Source organism: Spinacia oleracea, chromosome 6 (genome assembly GCF_020520425.1).
Source record: "Spinacia oleracea cultivar Varoflay chromosome 6, BTI_SOV_V1, whole genome shotgun sequence".
Taxonomy (NCBI): Eukaryota; Viridiplantae; Streptophyta; class Magnoliopsida; order Caryophyllales; family Amaranthaceae; genus Spinacia; species Spinacia oleracea.
In genome coordinates, this window is record NC_079492.1 from 102,821,451 (window position 1) to 102,837,525 (window position 16,075).

A 16,075-nucleotide genomic window follows, 5' to 3' on the forward strand; every position below is an offset into this window, starting at 1 on the left:
TAAACTCAATTTCTACTTCATTATTATTTAATCGGATATTTCATGAAATGCCCCCGAGTTTTGCCATAATTCACCAAACGTCCATCAAGTTTCAATAATTCATAAAATACCATTCACAATTCGTACAAATACCCAACATACCCTTACTAATAACGGACCGTTAGTCTGCCGTTAGCCAAGTTTACAATTCACCCAAAAGCCCCTATTCTGAAACTTATTTCACCAAATGCCCCTATTGTGAAACTTATTTCACCAAATGCCCCAAACTTAAATATAGCTATTTTGATGTTTCAACGACTAGTTTTTGTGTTTGAAGGGTAGTTGTTGGTCACAGTTGACTATAAAAGCCCCTTTACTGAATGGTTCTTGTAAGTTAGATGTTATTTTGATTTGCTTTGCTAATTTCATAAGATTTTTGTCATGAGTTTTCTTTCAAAATCATCATCCACACCCAATGGTCGAGTCCACATATATTAGAGTACCTACCAAATTTTGTTATTGTGGTAGGAAATTTGTCATTCGAAGCTCTGATACAACACTCAATCCACAAAGGTTGTACTACAAGTGTGATATTGATGTTTGTAATTTTACTATTTGTAATTATGAAGTAAACACAAGTAATGAGAAACAAATTCACATTTCATAAATAATTGATGTTGCATAATCTGCACAAAATACCAAACTGGGAAGCATTTCTGTTTTTAGCTTCACTTACAAAACATCTTTGCACCAACTACATTTAATGTTATTTTCTACTCAATGAATATGTGCAAGATCAAAACAGATGTGCAAAAAACTACCCCAAAAAGCATTAGCAGCTATCCAGAAGAGCTTGTGGAACACCACTTCAACCTCCATTCCTACTACAATAACAAAATTTGTTAGGTACCCTAATATATGTGGACTCATTGGGTGTGGAAGATGATTTTGAAAGAAAACTCATGACACAAATCTTATGAAATTAGCAAAGTAAAGTAAAATAACATCTAAAATACAAGAACCATTCAGTAAAGGGGTTTTTATAGCCAACCATGACCAAGAACCAGTTTTCAAACACAAAAACTAGCCGTCGGAACATCATAATAGCTATATTTAAATTTGGGGCATTTGGTGAAATAAGTTTCATAATAGGGGCATTTGGTGAAATAAGTTTCAGACTAGGGGCATTTGGGTGAATTGGAAACTTGGCTAACGGCGGACTAACGGCCCGTTATTAGTAAGGGTATGTTGGGTATTTGTACGAATTGTGAGGGGTATTTTATGAATTATTGAAACTTGATGGGCGTTTGGTGAATTATGGCAAAACTCGAGGGCATTTCATGAAATTTCCGTTATTTAATTCATAATTATATATTCCGTGCTTTGTATTTTCTAAATTAGATTTAATTTTAATTCAATTTAAAGTAAGGGTCAATTAGTATAATTATTATTTGATTACCCAATATTTTCACTTTTAACTCCTTACAGCATCTCCAACGGTAAGCTAATTTTTAAATTAGCTTGTCATGCCACATAATATTTCAAGCTACTTCCCTTTCTAGCTAGTTAGTACCCTAGTGGTTAGCTATTAGCTTGATATTAAGTAGTCATATTTGTCAATCAATATTTTATTTTATTTTAATTTAATATTATTTCATTGGCCAAGATTTTTCAAGCAAAGCTAATTTGTTTGGCCAATCTAATTTATCATTCCAACTCCAATGGTCAAGCTAGTAGCTTAGAATTTCTAAAATTGCAAGCAAGCCCATAGCTATAACCATTGGAGATGCTCTTATGGGCAAACAATGATGTATATATAATTTTCTTAATTTTCTACTACCTCTGTTTCATAATGGTTTTTATATTTTCCGTTTTGTTTCATGTATTCTTTACCATTTTTTTAATTCTATTTTAAGACATGAAAATTTACTATCTTACCCCCACAATATTATAACTTTCACTACTTTCTCTTCATTTATTTATTTATTTTCTTACACATACCCACCTTTTTGCGAGGGCGGAGAGGCCCATCTCAGAGATGTGTTTCCAAACACATATCCGAGGGCTAGACAGTAATTTCTTAATTATTTTGAAAACTTTTGAGTACCATATATTGAGAAATGAACACCATTTTTGAACTTATGAGTACCATTTTTGAGCTTATGAGTACCATAGTTGAACATATCGATCTCTATTGTATAAGTGAAGAGCTAAGAGTATTTCAGTAATCATACTTTGGGTGTCCTCTATTTAAAAGACTAAAATACCCTCATTCACAATTTAATTTAATGAACAATGAAGAATGAAAAATTCAAATTACACATAAATCTATTCTAATTTCCTACAAGGAAGCAAAACCCATAAGTAACAACAACAACAACAACAAAAATCAAACTAATATTTTTACTATGTTGTGTAATCTTTAAGAGGGAATCAATCACATATAAAATTTACAATCTCTCATAAGATTATATAATTTCTCAAATTAAAATTAAAAATTCAACAAAATACCCCAATCAAATTTTTCTGTCATTGCAAAATTAAAACAGTCATATAATTCCGAAAATCTATTTAGTTGTAAAATCTTGAAGTGTTAAATACGGAAAATTATAATTACGCACCTTATTTTTTCCAAAAAAGAAAATCAATACTATGAGTTCAAAGAAAACTAAATCAAACAAAAAAAATATTTCGTCCCCAAAAACTCTACCACATTTTTAATGGCGTTGATCTCGCGCCAATACACGTAAGTATTTTCTTTGCCATTGATACTACTTACGTCTTCTAAATCCATGCACAAAAAAATCAAATTAAAGACATAATGATTATGATATTTCATGATTAAAATTGTAAAAATAGAATGACTAACAAAATAAGCAATTCAATATTATATTAGAGGATGGCGTAATTAAACCAATTAGTAATTTTATGCACAAAATAGGGAAAAATTAACAGACAAAAAAACTAATTAAAATAACGGTCTTTTTAACAATTAATCTTCAACTTCGATTTCTTCTACTCCTGTAATTTTTGTCTATAGTTTGTTTTGGTTGTTGAGATGCAACTCCAAACTTAATTTAGTAATTAGTTTCGTCTTCTAAATTGTACTAAAACACTTGAATCGTTATGCAGGTATTATATAGTTCGTCATTGCATTCAATAACCGTTGAATAACTTTCACCAAATAAGACATGTTTTCCATCAACTCATTAAAAATATGAAGTAATATGCAATATTGTTATATAGTTTCTTTTAACAAATAATTGATGTAATATGCAAATATTGTTATTGAGTTTCTTTGTTAATTGTTGTACATACTTCTATATGCAATACTGCTTAAGTGTAATATAGTATGACATGTGTGCAATCATGTTATGAGTAAGGTTACTCTTTTATATATGTTCTATATTAGCATATTATCATACTATATTGTTGATCTCACAATTGCCAGAAACAAAGGACTAAAGACTCTACTAATTTAAGTCCTATCTCTTTTTCCTTTGGGTCTACCAGTGTACAACTATACATATTCAAAAGAAAACAAATTTTAAACATGTTAATTTAGGGTTTTGGATTTCCTTTTATTTTAAAAAGTTGAGGCGGCGTTTGGGTGTCAATTGGTATATATTGGAGATTATTGACTATGAGTTGAGACGAATATGGATTGTCGTGATTATATTTAGCTTGGAATGAGATTTATTGAGATTAAAAAAATATAGACATAATGCTTTCTCAACTATATTTATTATATAATTAGTGGCCTCATCTTATACGCGCATAAAAAAAAAACAATCACAATACTTACAACAGTGAAATGTTTGTTTAGAGGAACTTTATGAACAAATTTTCTTATTTATAATTTGAGGTTATCAGATGCAATAACACAATGTGACGTTTCAATTTAATATCGCACGCATTGCGTGCATGTAAGACTAGTGAATACCATATCTGAACTTATGAGTACCATATTTTAATTTATTTTGGTCTGGTATGTTTTTGTCAAAACGTATATGAGATTGGAATATAGTTCATTAGTTCCTCCCTTTTTACAATCTACCTTGTTTTATCCATATTTTTATTATGTCCACCTACATTTTTACAAACTTTTTCTATTTTTCTTAATATTTGTGCAAATAATAACCGTAAAAATCATTTTAAAATGGAGCTATTAATAAAGAAAATACTATAGAGAATAAAAAGATGTTACGTTATATTTGAAAGAATATATTTTTTTTTTTTTTGACATTGGATGAAATTACATTAATAAAGACAGGGAAAACAAAACCTAAAGCTAAAGATAAAACTAAAACATAGATCTAAAAAACTAATCAGGCTCAAGAGGGTGGAGATTGGAAGTAACACCATTCTCCACTGCATTTTTCGCACGTAAATGTGCCTAGTGAACTTGATCTCTGTCATCCTTGTAGATTAAACACTTGACAAATGATTTACCTTGACGAAGAATCCTGGAAAGAACCCAAGTCTAACTAATATCCGATAGACCTCCCTTTTGCAGATTGGTAACTAGATTTGTTGAGTCCGTAAAAATAATTATAGAAGAAATCGATCTAGAAATCGCCCATTCCATCCCATATAGAAAAGCTAGAGCCTCAGCATGAGACGCAGACATAGCCATACCTACTGCAGCATCACCAATCGTACCTATCCCTCAACTCTGATTAGAAGAGAGAGCCCAACCCATACCAACTCTTTGACATTTTTCCTTCCAAGCACCATCAATCTGCAAGCAGAAATCAGTCTGACCCTCTTCCGTTCTCCCTATGTTAACTCGCAGAAATCCAGGAGGGTAGCCTGGATTCACCTCTGAAACTTGTGAATTTGTGGAATCCATATCCAATAAGAAGACTTGAAATTCTTGAACTGCAATTTGGATATGAGAAAAAACTGCACTCAAATTACCAACTTGATTACGAAAAACAAAATGATTCCTCGTTATCCAAAAACTCCACAAGGTGGCAATGAAGTATGGCAAACGGTGAACTTTTCTTCCATCATGACTAATGAATAGCCGGATATAATAGAGAAACCACTCTTGAAAAGAGTGATTCTCATTAAAATTTGAGTGGATGCCAAGCGTACCACTCCTCCAAACTTGTTGAGCTAATGGACATAACCTAAACATGTGTTGAATATCTTCTTCACCCCAACCACACATTCCACAAGTAGTATCAATTAGTATCTCCCTAAAGCTTAAGTTAGACTTCACATCAATAGCTCCAACAAGATCTTCCAGGCAAAAAATTTCCACTTTGGAGGAATTGTGAGGCCCCATAATGTTTTATAAAAGTCTTGCATGTTTTGAATCTGACCCGACATGAGGTCGTCCTGATCCAAAAGTTGAAGATAAGCATAGCCCGACTTAACAGTGAATTTTCCTGATTGTTGATGAGGCCAATTTAGGAAATCTAATTCATGAGAATCAGGAAGATCGGTTGAAAGAATATTCTGAACATATTTTGCTTCAAAAATTTTCCAAACCTTTGGAACATCCCAACCAATCAAACCAGGGCGCATAAAATCACTAACTTTCCAAGACATTGCTTCAAAAAGCCGAACATTTGAGGAGAAAACCGGTGTTACCCCATTTACCCATTTATCTTTTCCAGCAACGATCCTTGTACCTGAACCTATTTTCCAAATGCAACCCTCAACAAGCAAGTTTTCAGCTTTCTTAATGCCTCGAAATCCCCATGAATAATTACCACGCAACAAAATACGTTTACCTGTTACCTTTGGAGAAAAACCCTTTGCAGCATAAACTTTGGCCAGTAGAAGCTGTGGATTATTGTGAAGCCTCCATGCCTGCTTCATTAAAAAGGCCGAATTCAGAGTAGAAATCTTTCTTATTCCCAAACCACCCATACCTTTAGGTAGTTGGAGAATATCCTTTCGAATCCAATGCATACCCTTAACACTTTGCTTTTCCCAAAAGAATCCTGCAATCATGGAATCAATCTTGTTCGCTATACACTGTGGAATCTCCAAGCAGTTGAGAATATGAGAAACCATTGAGATGACAACTGAATTAATAAGAATTATTTTTTTTGTTGCGACAACGAGATCGCGTTCCAAGAAGTAAGCAATTGAGCTACTTTACCAATAAGAAAATGAAAGTGAGTGCTTTTTTTTCCAATAACATCTATTGGGACCCCTAAATGAGGTTGAAATTGTGCCACCCTTGGCATTCTCAAAATTGATTTGAAGCTTTCCTGATCCACCATAGAAGTGTTAGGGCTAAATTTCACAAATGACTTTTGTAAATTCAGTTGTTGACCCGATATAACACCAAAGCGCTCCATAATTGAAAAAATATTCCTACAAGCCGAGTCAGTTGCTTTGAAAAATACCATGGCATCATCAGCGAAGAATATATGAGAAATATTCGGACCCCGTCTGGACATCTTAATCCCCTGAAACAACTTAATGTCTTTTCCTAAACCTAACATGCGACCCAAAATATCCATTCAGAAAAGGAAAAGATAAGGGGACAAAGGATCACCTTGGCGGAGCCCACAATTTGGGATGAAGTGAGGCGAAGTCCTTCCGTTAACAAGAACTTTATAAGAGACAGTACTCACACACTGCTGAATGAGCATAATCCATTTTGATGGAAAACCATAGGCATGTAAGACCTTGAACAGGAAATCCCACTGGACCCTGTCATAGGCTTTACTCATGTCCACCTTTATCGCCTCCAAATTAGAACCAGAATACTTCCTGCCATTAATGAAAGATAATAACTCATGGCTAAGAAGGACATTGTCCGACATATACCTCCCAAGAATAAATGCATGTTGTGAATCATCAATCAGTGTAGGGAGCACTGCTTTGAGTCGATTTGCTAAACACTTAGAAGCACACTTGTAAATGGTGTTGCATAAACTTAACGGACGCAATTGAGTAACTTCTTCTCGAGAGGAAACTTTTGGAATCATAACTAGTAAGGTTTGATTCCATTGTTATAGTAAGAAACCAGTGGACAAAAAATGTTGGATGCCCTCAATTACTGATTGCCCAACCGCATTCCAATGCTTTTTGTAGAAATCAACCGAGATTCCATCTGGACCTGGAGAGGTCGATCCTTTCATAGCAAACATGGAAGCCTTAATTTCCGAGTTCGTAAAAGGCCTAAGAATACTTTCAACTTCAAACAGAGATAGATGAGGAAGATCCATTTCTCGTAGCACATTATCTATTTCTGAATCAACGAGTTGTGGACTATTAGATAAATAAACTGATTTTAAATTTGAAACAAGTATTTCTTCCACTTCATCTTGACCTTCCTTAATCTGACCTACCTTATTCCGTAACTTGAGAACAGAATTAGACACCTGCCTTTTCTTTACTCTTGAAAAAAGAAGCTTGGAAGGGCAATCACCCTTAGAAACCCAAGTCTCCTTCATCCTCTGAGACCAAAACTGAAATTGTAACTTGGCATTACTGTGCATTTCATCAATCTTTTCCAATAAGCCGAACCTGATTGGAGATCATAAACTTGTAATCCCGATTGGTTCACAGGGTCAGAGAATTGTTGCCAGTTAATCCCCCTAGATTTCTTATTCTTAAGACACCAATTACGAATTCGATTACGAGCTAAACCTAATTTCCTCGAAAGAGTGAACATTGGAGATCCCACTATAACCAAATTCCAAACTTCTTCCACAATAGAAGCAATATCAGAGAATAGTAAACACCAAGCTTCAAGTTGGCATGGTCTATTTTTCTTCAAACCTAAGTGCGAGGTTTAAAAAACAATGGCAGCATGATTTGATATAAGTATTGGTTGATTAGTTACTCTACTATCTGGAAATTTTAAAAACCAGTCAGTAGACATATAAGCCCTATCCAATCTTTCCAATATCAAATCTGTATCCTCTCTTTTATTAGGCCACGTAAAAGGAGGACCAGAGAAAGGGACATCTGATAAGTTCGAGGCCAATTTCCGTTGAATAAATTCCTCCCACCCCTTAATAGAAGAAGACCCTCCCAATTTGTCTGACAAAAGGTCAAGTTGGTTAAAATCTCCAAGAACTAGACAAGTAGGAAAGGCGAGTATAGGATCTAGCATCTTAGCCCAAACAGCAAGCCTATCCTCTACATTAGGAGCTCCATACACAAAGAGAATTTCCATTTCATTAGTACTATCCACTACAATTTTACAAAGAACTAGATTTTGGGAGGAGAAAAGACAAAAGACATTATATGGGCACCATCCTAAAACTGCTAAACCACCCTTGGACCCAATTGAGTCAATTCCACATACAAAAGTAGGTTTACAACTCCTAAGTAAGGATTCTACATTAGATAAACTAGCCTTAGTTTTTGACAGAAATATGAACATGGGGGCAAAATATTCCTTTAACCAAACCACATAAGGAACAACTAGAGAACGAACGTCATTAGTTCCCCGGCAGTTCTATGAGATTATTTTCATATTGAGCGTGGGGGCTGCGAAAGGCAAGCCACCACACCCTCATTAGAGCCATGAAAAATTGAACTTGTATCCTGAGAATGTGGCACATCAGTTTCACCACACGCAGCTTCAGTGACACTCCTCCCCCAGCCAGAATCTGAACTATACTTAGATCTTTTATTTTTTGGCAAGGAAAGAGTAGTTTGTGATCGTTTCTTGGAGTTTAACACACCATTTCCTTCAACGAAATCCTAAGCTAAAGAAATAGCTGAGATATTATTAGGACAAACATTTTTTTCATTCTTTCTTGAAACTTTAATCCCGTAACCATCCCTTTGTTTTAAACACAACCTTTTTATGTTACGCCGCTTATGAGTCCATGAAGAACCCACATAACCCGAATATGTTGGATGCTAGAAAGATCTGGACTGAAATAGGTGGCTACTGCCAGACCGTTTGCGAGACAGAGAATCAGAAAGAGGGGGATCTATTGGTTCTGTAGACAAAGCCTCTGTAAGTGATACATTTTCAAAAGGAGGTTTGGGGGAACTAAGCTCCCTACCAACTTCTATATTTTTATTCACCTGATGCACTACAGATTCCTTGTTATCGTTTGGACCAATAGAAACAATGCTAGGAGGCATAGTTGGGATCGAAGTAACCACCCCATCTCGATAAACTTGTGGTTTTCCCTCTACAAAACTGATGCCACGAAGAGGAATGAAAGCGTAATTGGAGTTATCTTCTTGGTCACTATGAAAACCATTTTGTGCTTTTGATGATTTGTTTACTTCGAATGTTGTGAAAACACCATTGTGATTACCATTCGACAAATTAAATGCCCTAAAACAACCTCATAATCACTACTGTTGCTTCTTCCCAAAGAAGGTGCAGTCATACGAAACCCCGGATTTTCAACACAAGTAGCTGAAGGATAATTAAGGCCATACGGGTCAGCACTTGGAGTTTGGTTATGATAATTTCCTGTAGTCAGCAGATCAGATTCTTCCTCCTTAATCTCATTCATCAATGTATCTTCTTCATATGAGCTGTTTTGTACACTAGCATAATACTCAGAGCCTGAGGTGTGGAATATTCCCTCATCTGAACTATCAACCAAGCCATGAACAAAATAATTCTGACTAGGACCATTATTACCCAAATCTTGAACATTAGCATCCTCATTATTCATATCATTATCATTAAAAACAATGTCAGTGTTCTGAAAACCATTATTCTTCACATCCCCTCCATTAACTCCATCACCATCACAGCCCCTCCATCACCATCACCATCAGAAGAATTCCCATTCCCACCATTATTACCATGAACATCAGGTTCTCCATTAACATCTCCATTCTCCCCTCCCACCTCTACTTCTAAACCAAGAAGTAGCAAATTGACTCTAACATTCCGGTACCAATAACGGTCCGGTAAGCCCTCTATCATATTTGAATACAGAGGAGTGTTTATGGGGCCATGAATAACTGATATTCCTGCTGACTCAAAACCCTCCACTCTATGGTAAGTATGATAATAAGTTGAATCACAGTTACACTGATAATGTCCTACTAAACCAAATTTTGTTACAAAATTTATAAACACATTCGTATCTAAAATAAACCCAAACAAGTTGCCCTCCCCCAACAGGCACAAAGCAACCAGGAATTAGAGGTTTTGATAAATCAAGCCATACCTTAGCCCTGAATTCAGGCTCCACTGGAAGAACCAAACCATCATGTTCCAGAATCTCCACATAGCCCAGCAGATGGAGACATTGCAGAGCCCACTTTGGATCAAGAAAACCGAGAGGAAGGCCTACCACACGAACCAAATCCATGCCTTTTCGAAATTAATATTATCTAAGATTGTACTGGTGCTGCCCCTTCGAAACGTTATTATTCGACCATCGATTATTGTTGAATGAAGCTCAAGAATGCCTTCTACATCAGCCGGATGAGAACAAGTGAACACATAAAAGTGCCCTGTACGATATACATTAATAGTTCCTCTCTTCAGCCACCTCGAATCAATCATATGTTGGACCTTAAACGGACTTGGCTGATTTGTGTCAAAAAAATGACCCAAAACTGACAAATCCCAATTAATATGCTTCAATTGAAGTTCTTGAGGAGGGTCTACAAGAGGACCCATTCGATACGTATTCCAGGGATGTTGCTGATTCATTTATAGAAAATAAAAAAAACTTTTGTATTGATTGATTGATTGAGAATAAAGAAAGAAAGGGAGGAGATTAAAGATAAGTAGTAGAAGATCACCAGAGTATACAGAAGACAGAGTATATAATAGCCAAAACTGGAAAACCCAATAACTAATTGGGCAGGAACACAAGTTAAACCTTGTTAAAATCCTAAATAAGGTAGGGACTGACAACTAAAATAAAGAAAGGAGTAAAAGGAGAAGTTGAAGAAGTCGAAAGAAATGGATAGAAATCCACTCCAGAAGAGACGAAAGATGTTTGATAACAATAAAAAGAAAGTAAATAGAAGGAAAAGACAAACCCCAGAATTGTTTGGGAAGAACAGTAGCTGAATTGTTGATGAACAAACCCTAGGTTTTTAGGGATAGTGCTCTTTGCTTTGAGAGGAAAAACACCTGTTTGCTTAAGGTGGTTGCTTATTTGAAAGAATATTGAGTTAGGTAAAAATGTACATTTTTTGCCTACCAATGTTTTGTTTACGTATGAGTAAGAATGGTGAAAAAAATTACAACTTTAAGAACAAAATCCTAGTAAGATTTTCTAATTTAGAACACATATATTGTTAATAAGAAATCTTAATAATAACAGGTGTATGATAGTATGAGACTAAATTACTTGGTTTGGGTACTTGTGTTGGAGCCAAATACGTGTTTAAGGGGTCAAGTCAGATGCATTGTCCAAATGTTAAGGCACAATAAGTCAACAGAAGAAATGTTGACTCGGATGCCAGCAAGGTTGTTAGAGTTTGTTAGAACTGTTATAACCAACTGCTGACTTGGCAGTTCTTATTGCATTATATGATTTTTACAATTTGTTGTATAAATACCTTGCTACTGATTGTAATCAGACAATCAAATTCATAAATAAAAATCCCAAAATTCTATCCTACTTCTCTCTTCTGATTCTAATATTTCTCTTCTTCTTCTTCTTCTTCTTCTTCTTCTTCTTCTTCTTCTTCTTCTTCTTCTTCTTCTTCTTCTTCTTCTTCTTCTTCTTCTTCTTCTTCTTCTTCTTCTTCTTCTTCTTCTTCTTCTTCTTCTTCTTCTTCTTCTTCTTCTTCTTCTTCTTCTTCTTCCCAATTATCTCTAGAACTCTTCTCATTCAGTGCTTGATCATTGTTAACTGATCAATCAAGCAGTCACATATAAGGTGACTGTAACATTGGTATCAGAGCTACTATTGACATCAAACAATCATTGATGATCTTCAGAATACCTGGGAATCAATTCTGGAAAACTGCTGCATCAGTATCTGGAATTTGATCAATTTTGGTGACAACCTTGAAATTGATTGCTGTGTAAGCCCTTTAAATTGGCGCCTGCAACTCGAAGAGTGATGGAGGATCACTTGAAGCACTTGAGGAAATATTACATGAGCAATCCGTGAGGGTGGAAACACAATCTGCAAAGATTCTGGATCAATCAAGAAAGATTAATGATATGCTAGTTGTGATGATGGAGATGAAGAATCAATGGAAGGATTCAACTGCTACAGGTTCTAAGAGTGGAGGTAATCACGAAATTAACTCATCACAGAAATCTTTAGGATATAATCCAAAGTTGTCATTTCCTAAATTTGATGGCACTAATTGCAGAATTTGGATTAGGAAATGTAGCAAGTATTTTAGCTTGTGTAAAATTGCTGATGATCAAAAAGTTTATTTGGCTTCTTTAAACATGGTTGATAAGGCTGAGAGTTGGGTCAGTAGCTATTTGTCTGCTAGGGGTAATGTGGAATGGCATGAATTTTGTCTTGACTTGGCTGCTAGATTTAAAGATACTAGAGGTACCAATTCTGTAGAGAAGTTTAACAAGATGACACAAACTGATTCAATTGAGACCTATCTAGATGAGTTTGAAGACTTGAAATCTGGTGTACTTAAGACCCATCATAACTTGCCTGAAGAATTTATATTAGACAACTTTATTGGGGGTCTTGATCCTGTGGTTAAACCCTTCGTGAAAGCTTTCAAACCCAATACCATAGCTGAAGCTGTGGAGTTTGCAAGACTTCAAGAAGAACAGAACTTAGCTACAACCTGTAAACCAACCAAAACACACTCATATTCACAAAATTTCAAAGCTATACAAGCTGTTCCTTTGAACACCAGTAAACCAGCCTTGTTTCCCACACCATCTACAAAACCTATGCCATTACCTGTTACCAAATTTCACAACAAACCCAACAGAAACTTTAGGCATGTGCCAGCTGATGTGAGAGCTGAGAAAATAGCCAAAGGCCTTTGTTATTACTGTGATCAACACTATGATAGGAATCACAAGTGTCGATTCAAGGAACCCCAGTTGTTTACTGTGGAAATTGCTGGCAGTAATGAAGATAAAACTGATAGTACTAGTGATTTGGAAGCTAATACAGATGAAGATGATGAAGTAAATGAACCAGTGTTGTCACTTAATGCATTGTCCGGCAACCAGAACTTTCAAACTATGAGAGTTAAGGGATTGAAGGGGTCTAAAGTATTTCATATCTTAGTGGATTCAAGAAGTACTCACAACTTCTTGGATTTGGATTTAGGTAGGAAAATGGGATGTTCAATTGAAAGCATTCCTGCTCAATATGTTACAGTGGCTGATGGTAATCACCTCAAATGTCAACATGTCTGTAAAGGGGTTAAATGGGAAATGCAAGGTAAAATGTTAATGGAAGATGTTATGTTGATTTGTCTAGGAGATTGTGACATGGTTTTGGGGGTACAATGGTTAGCCACATTGGGGCCTATATGTTGGGATTTCAAAGAATTAAAAATGGTGTTTACTCAAGGGGGTGATCAGTTTGTGTTGAAGGGGGTCCATCCACAGAAAGTCAAGTTGTTAGAAGGTCCACCTACTGTGAAACTCATAGAGAATGCAGTTCAACTGTGTTTGCTACAAGTCAGCTGGGATGTGTCCTTTCAAGAGATAAGAGTGAATAATGCATTGGCTGCACCAGTGTTAGATGAACTGGAATCACTGAAAACCATTACAAAGATATATTTGCTGACCCTGAACTTTTACCACCTGATAGGGGTGTTTTTGATCATACCATTCCCCTTGAACCAAATGCAAGACCAGTAAATATAAGACCATATAGGTATCCACTCAAACAAAGGGATATAATTGAGCAATTGGTCCAAGAAATGCTGGACAGGGGTATCATTCATAACAGTTCAAGTCCCTTTGCATCCCCTGTGGTTCTGGTTGGAAAGAAGAATGGAACATGGAGGCTATGTGTGGATTACAGAGAGTTGAATAGCAAAACTATTAAAAAAAATTCCCTATTCCCATTATTGATTAGCTAATTGATGAACTAGCAGGTGCTACTGTGTTTAGCAAGTTAGACTTAAGGGCTAGTTATCATCAATTAAGAGTGCATGATGATGATGTACACAAAACTGCTTTTAAACCCATTCTGGCCATTTTGAATTCCTTGTTATGCCCTTTGGTCTCACTAATGCACCAGCATCATTCCAAGGATGGATGTATAGTGTTTTTAAGCCTCTCTTGAGAAAGTGTGTATTGGTATTCTTTGATGATATTTTGGTGTACAGCAAAACCATGGAAGATCATTGGCAACATCTAACTCAAGTGTTTGAACTCATGAGGCAGAATATGATGTTTGCCAAGGGCAGCAAGTGCAGCTTTGCTATGGAAAGAGTGGAGTATTTAGGCCATTATATTTTAGCTAAAGGAGTTGGAACTGATCCACACAAAATATCTGCAGTGGACAGTTGGCCAATCCCATCTAGTGTAAAGGAGTTAAGAAGCTTTTTGGGCTTAGCAGGATATTACAGGAAGTTTGTAAAGAATTACTCCCTTATATGCAAACCTTTAACCGAGTTGTTAAAAAAGGGAGCATTTCACTAGAATGATCAGGCACAACAAGCTTTTGTTCTTCTCAAAAAAGCTTTGGTGTCTTCACCTGTTTTGGCAGTCCTAACTTATCTAAGGTTTTTGTTGTTGAGACTGATGCCTCATGTAAGGGTATTGGTGCAGTTTTGATGCAAGATAATCATCCATTAGCATATATCAGCAGGACATTGGGTCCCAAATGGCAAAAGCTTTCTGTTTATGAGAAAGAGTTGTTGGCAATAGTTTTTGCAGTTCAAAAGTGGGAGCAGTATTTGATGAGCACTCATTTTGTGATTAAAACTGATCAAAAGAGCTTGAAATGGCTTTTACAGCAGAAGGTATCAACTCCATTGCAACAGTTTTGGCTCTGAAAACTCATGGGATTTAATTATGAGATTCAGTACAAGAGTGGTAAAGAGAATGTAGCTGCAGATGCTTTGTCTAGGGTTCAAGGGTCATCAATTCTGTGTATGGCAATTTCAGTGGTTAATTCGGATTTGAATGAATTGATCAAGGCAATCTATTCACTGGATGACAGTTTAATTGCAACCCTTGCATCACTCCAGCAACCTCATACATTGACAGTGGATAATTTTACCTTAGTGGATGGGTTGTTGAGAAGAAAACACAAGCTGGTGGTGGGTCCAGACATTAATTTAAGAACTAAAATCAACACTTGGTTGCATTCAGAACCTGAGAGTGGACATTCTGGCAGGGATTTGACTTTGAGAAGGGTCAAGAATCTGTTCTATTGGAAAGGACTAACAAAAGATGTGAGGCAATTTGTTAAGTCCTGTAAAGTTTGTCAAACAGCAAAGTATGACACATCTGCATACCCAGGTTTACTGCAACCTTTACCTATCCCTGAAGCTGTTTGGGTTGATATTTCTATGGATTTTATCACTGGGTTGCCTAAATCAGGAGGAAAAGAAGTCATTTTTGTTGTAGTGGACATATTAAGCAAATACAGCCATTTCATGTCTCTCTCACCCTTTCACTGCAGTCCAAGTGGCTCAATCTTACTTAGATCATGTGTTCAAGTTGCATGGTTGGCCTAGAACTATTGTGAGTGACAGAGATGCTATTTTCCTTAATCAATTTTGGCAAGGCTTATTTAGCTTACATGGCACTGCTTTCTTGTTATCTTCTTCCTATCATCCAGAGATAGATGGCCAAACTGAGGTGATTAATAGGTGTTTGTAAACCTATTTAAGGTGTATGTGTGCTGACAATCCAAAAGACTGGAATGCTTGGCTGCCATTGGCATAATGGTGGTATAACACCCATTTCCATTCAGCAACTCAACTCAGACCTTATGAGGTTGTGTATGGACAACCACCTCCCTTACATTTTCCCTATTTTCCTGGAGATTCTGCAAATTGGGAAGTGGACAGGTGTGAGGGGGTCGAAAAAGCACGAGGCTAATGCGTGACCTCGTCCCTCGTGGGCGTGACGTTTCTTCTTGTCAAATCAAGTGTAATTGGATTTCCTGTGAGTTTACACCCAATTGACTAGTAATATAGGAGTCGCCATTCAGTTTTTAACGACAATGAGAAAAACTGATAAAACCCGGTTATCGTGACATAAAGGGAG

General features: G+C 36.1%; 1 protein-coding gene across 1 annotated transcript; it reads left to right on the forward strand.

Annotated features, from left to right (window-relative positions):
- The first annotated feature begins 10,855 nt into the window (after nucleotides 1-10,855).
- On the forward strand, nucleotides 10,856-15,540 carry LOC130463422 (uncharacterized). Its single transcript, XM_056832552.1, has 9 exons — nucleotides 10,856-10,912; nucleotides 11,223-11,368; nucleotides 11,806-11,881; nucleotides 11,966-13,584; nucleotides 13,659-13,830; nucleotides 13,929-14,062; nucleotides 14,182-14,427; nucleotides 14,565-14,820; nucleotides 14,884-15,540. Exons 1-9 carry the CDS (start codon nucleotides 10,856-10,858, stop codon nucleotides 15,538-15,540), a joined length of 3,363 nt encoding a protein of 1,120 aa, XP_056688530.1.
- The last annotated feature ends 535 nt before the right edge of the window (nucleotides 15,541-16,075 follow it).

What these genes read in the sequence shown, in the direction of transcription:
- LOC130463422 (XM_056832552.1), top strand. Translation starts at nt 10,856, where the DNA reads ATGGATAGAAATCCACTCCAGAAGAGACGAAAGATGTTTGATAACAAT. An exon ending in TTGACTCGGATGCCAGCAAG is followed by an intron (nt 11,369 to 11,805) that starts GTTGTTAGAGTT and finishes CATTGGTATCAG; the next exon opens with AGCTACTATTGACATCAAAC. An exon ending in AATGGCTTTTACAGCAGAAG is followed by an intron (nt 14,821 to 14,883) that starts GTATCAACTCCA and finishes TATGAGATTCAG; the next exon opens with TACAAGAGTGGTAAAGAGAA.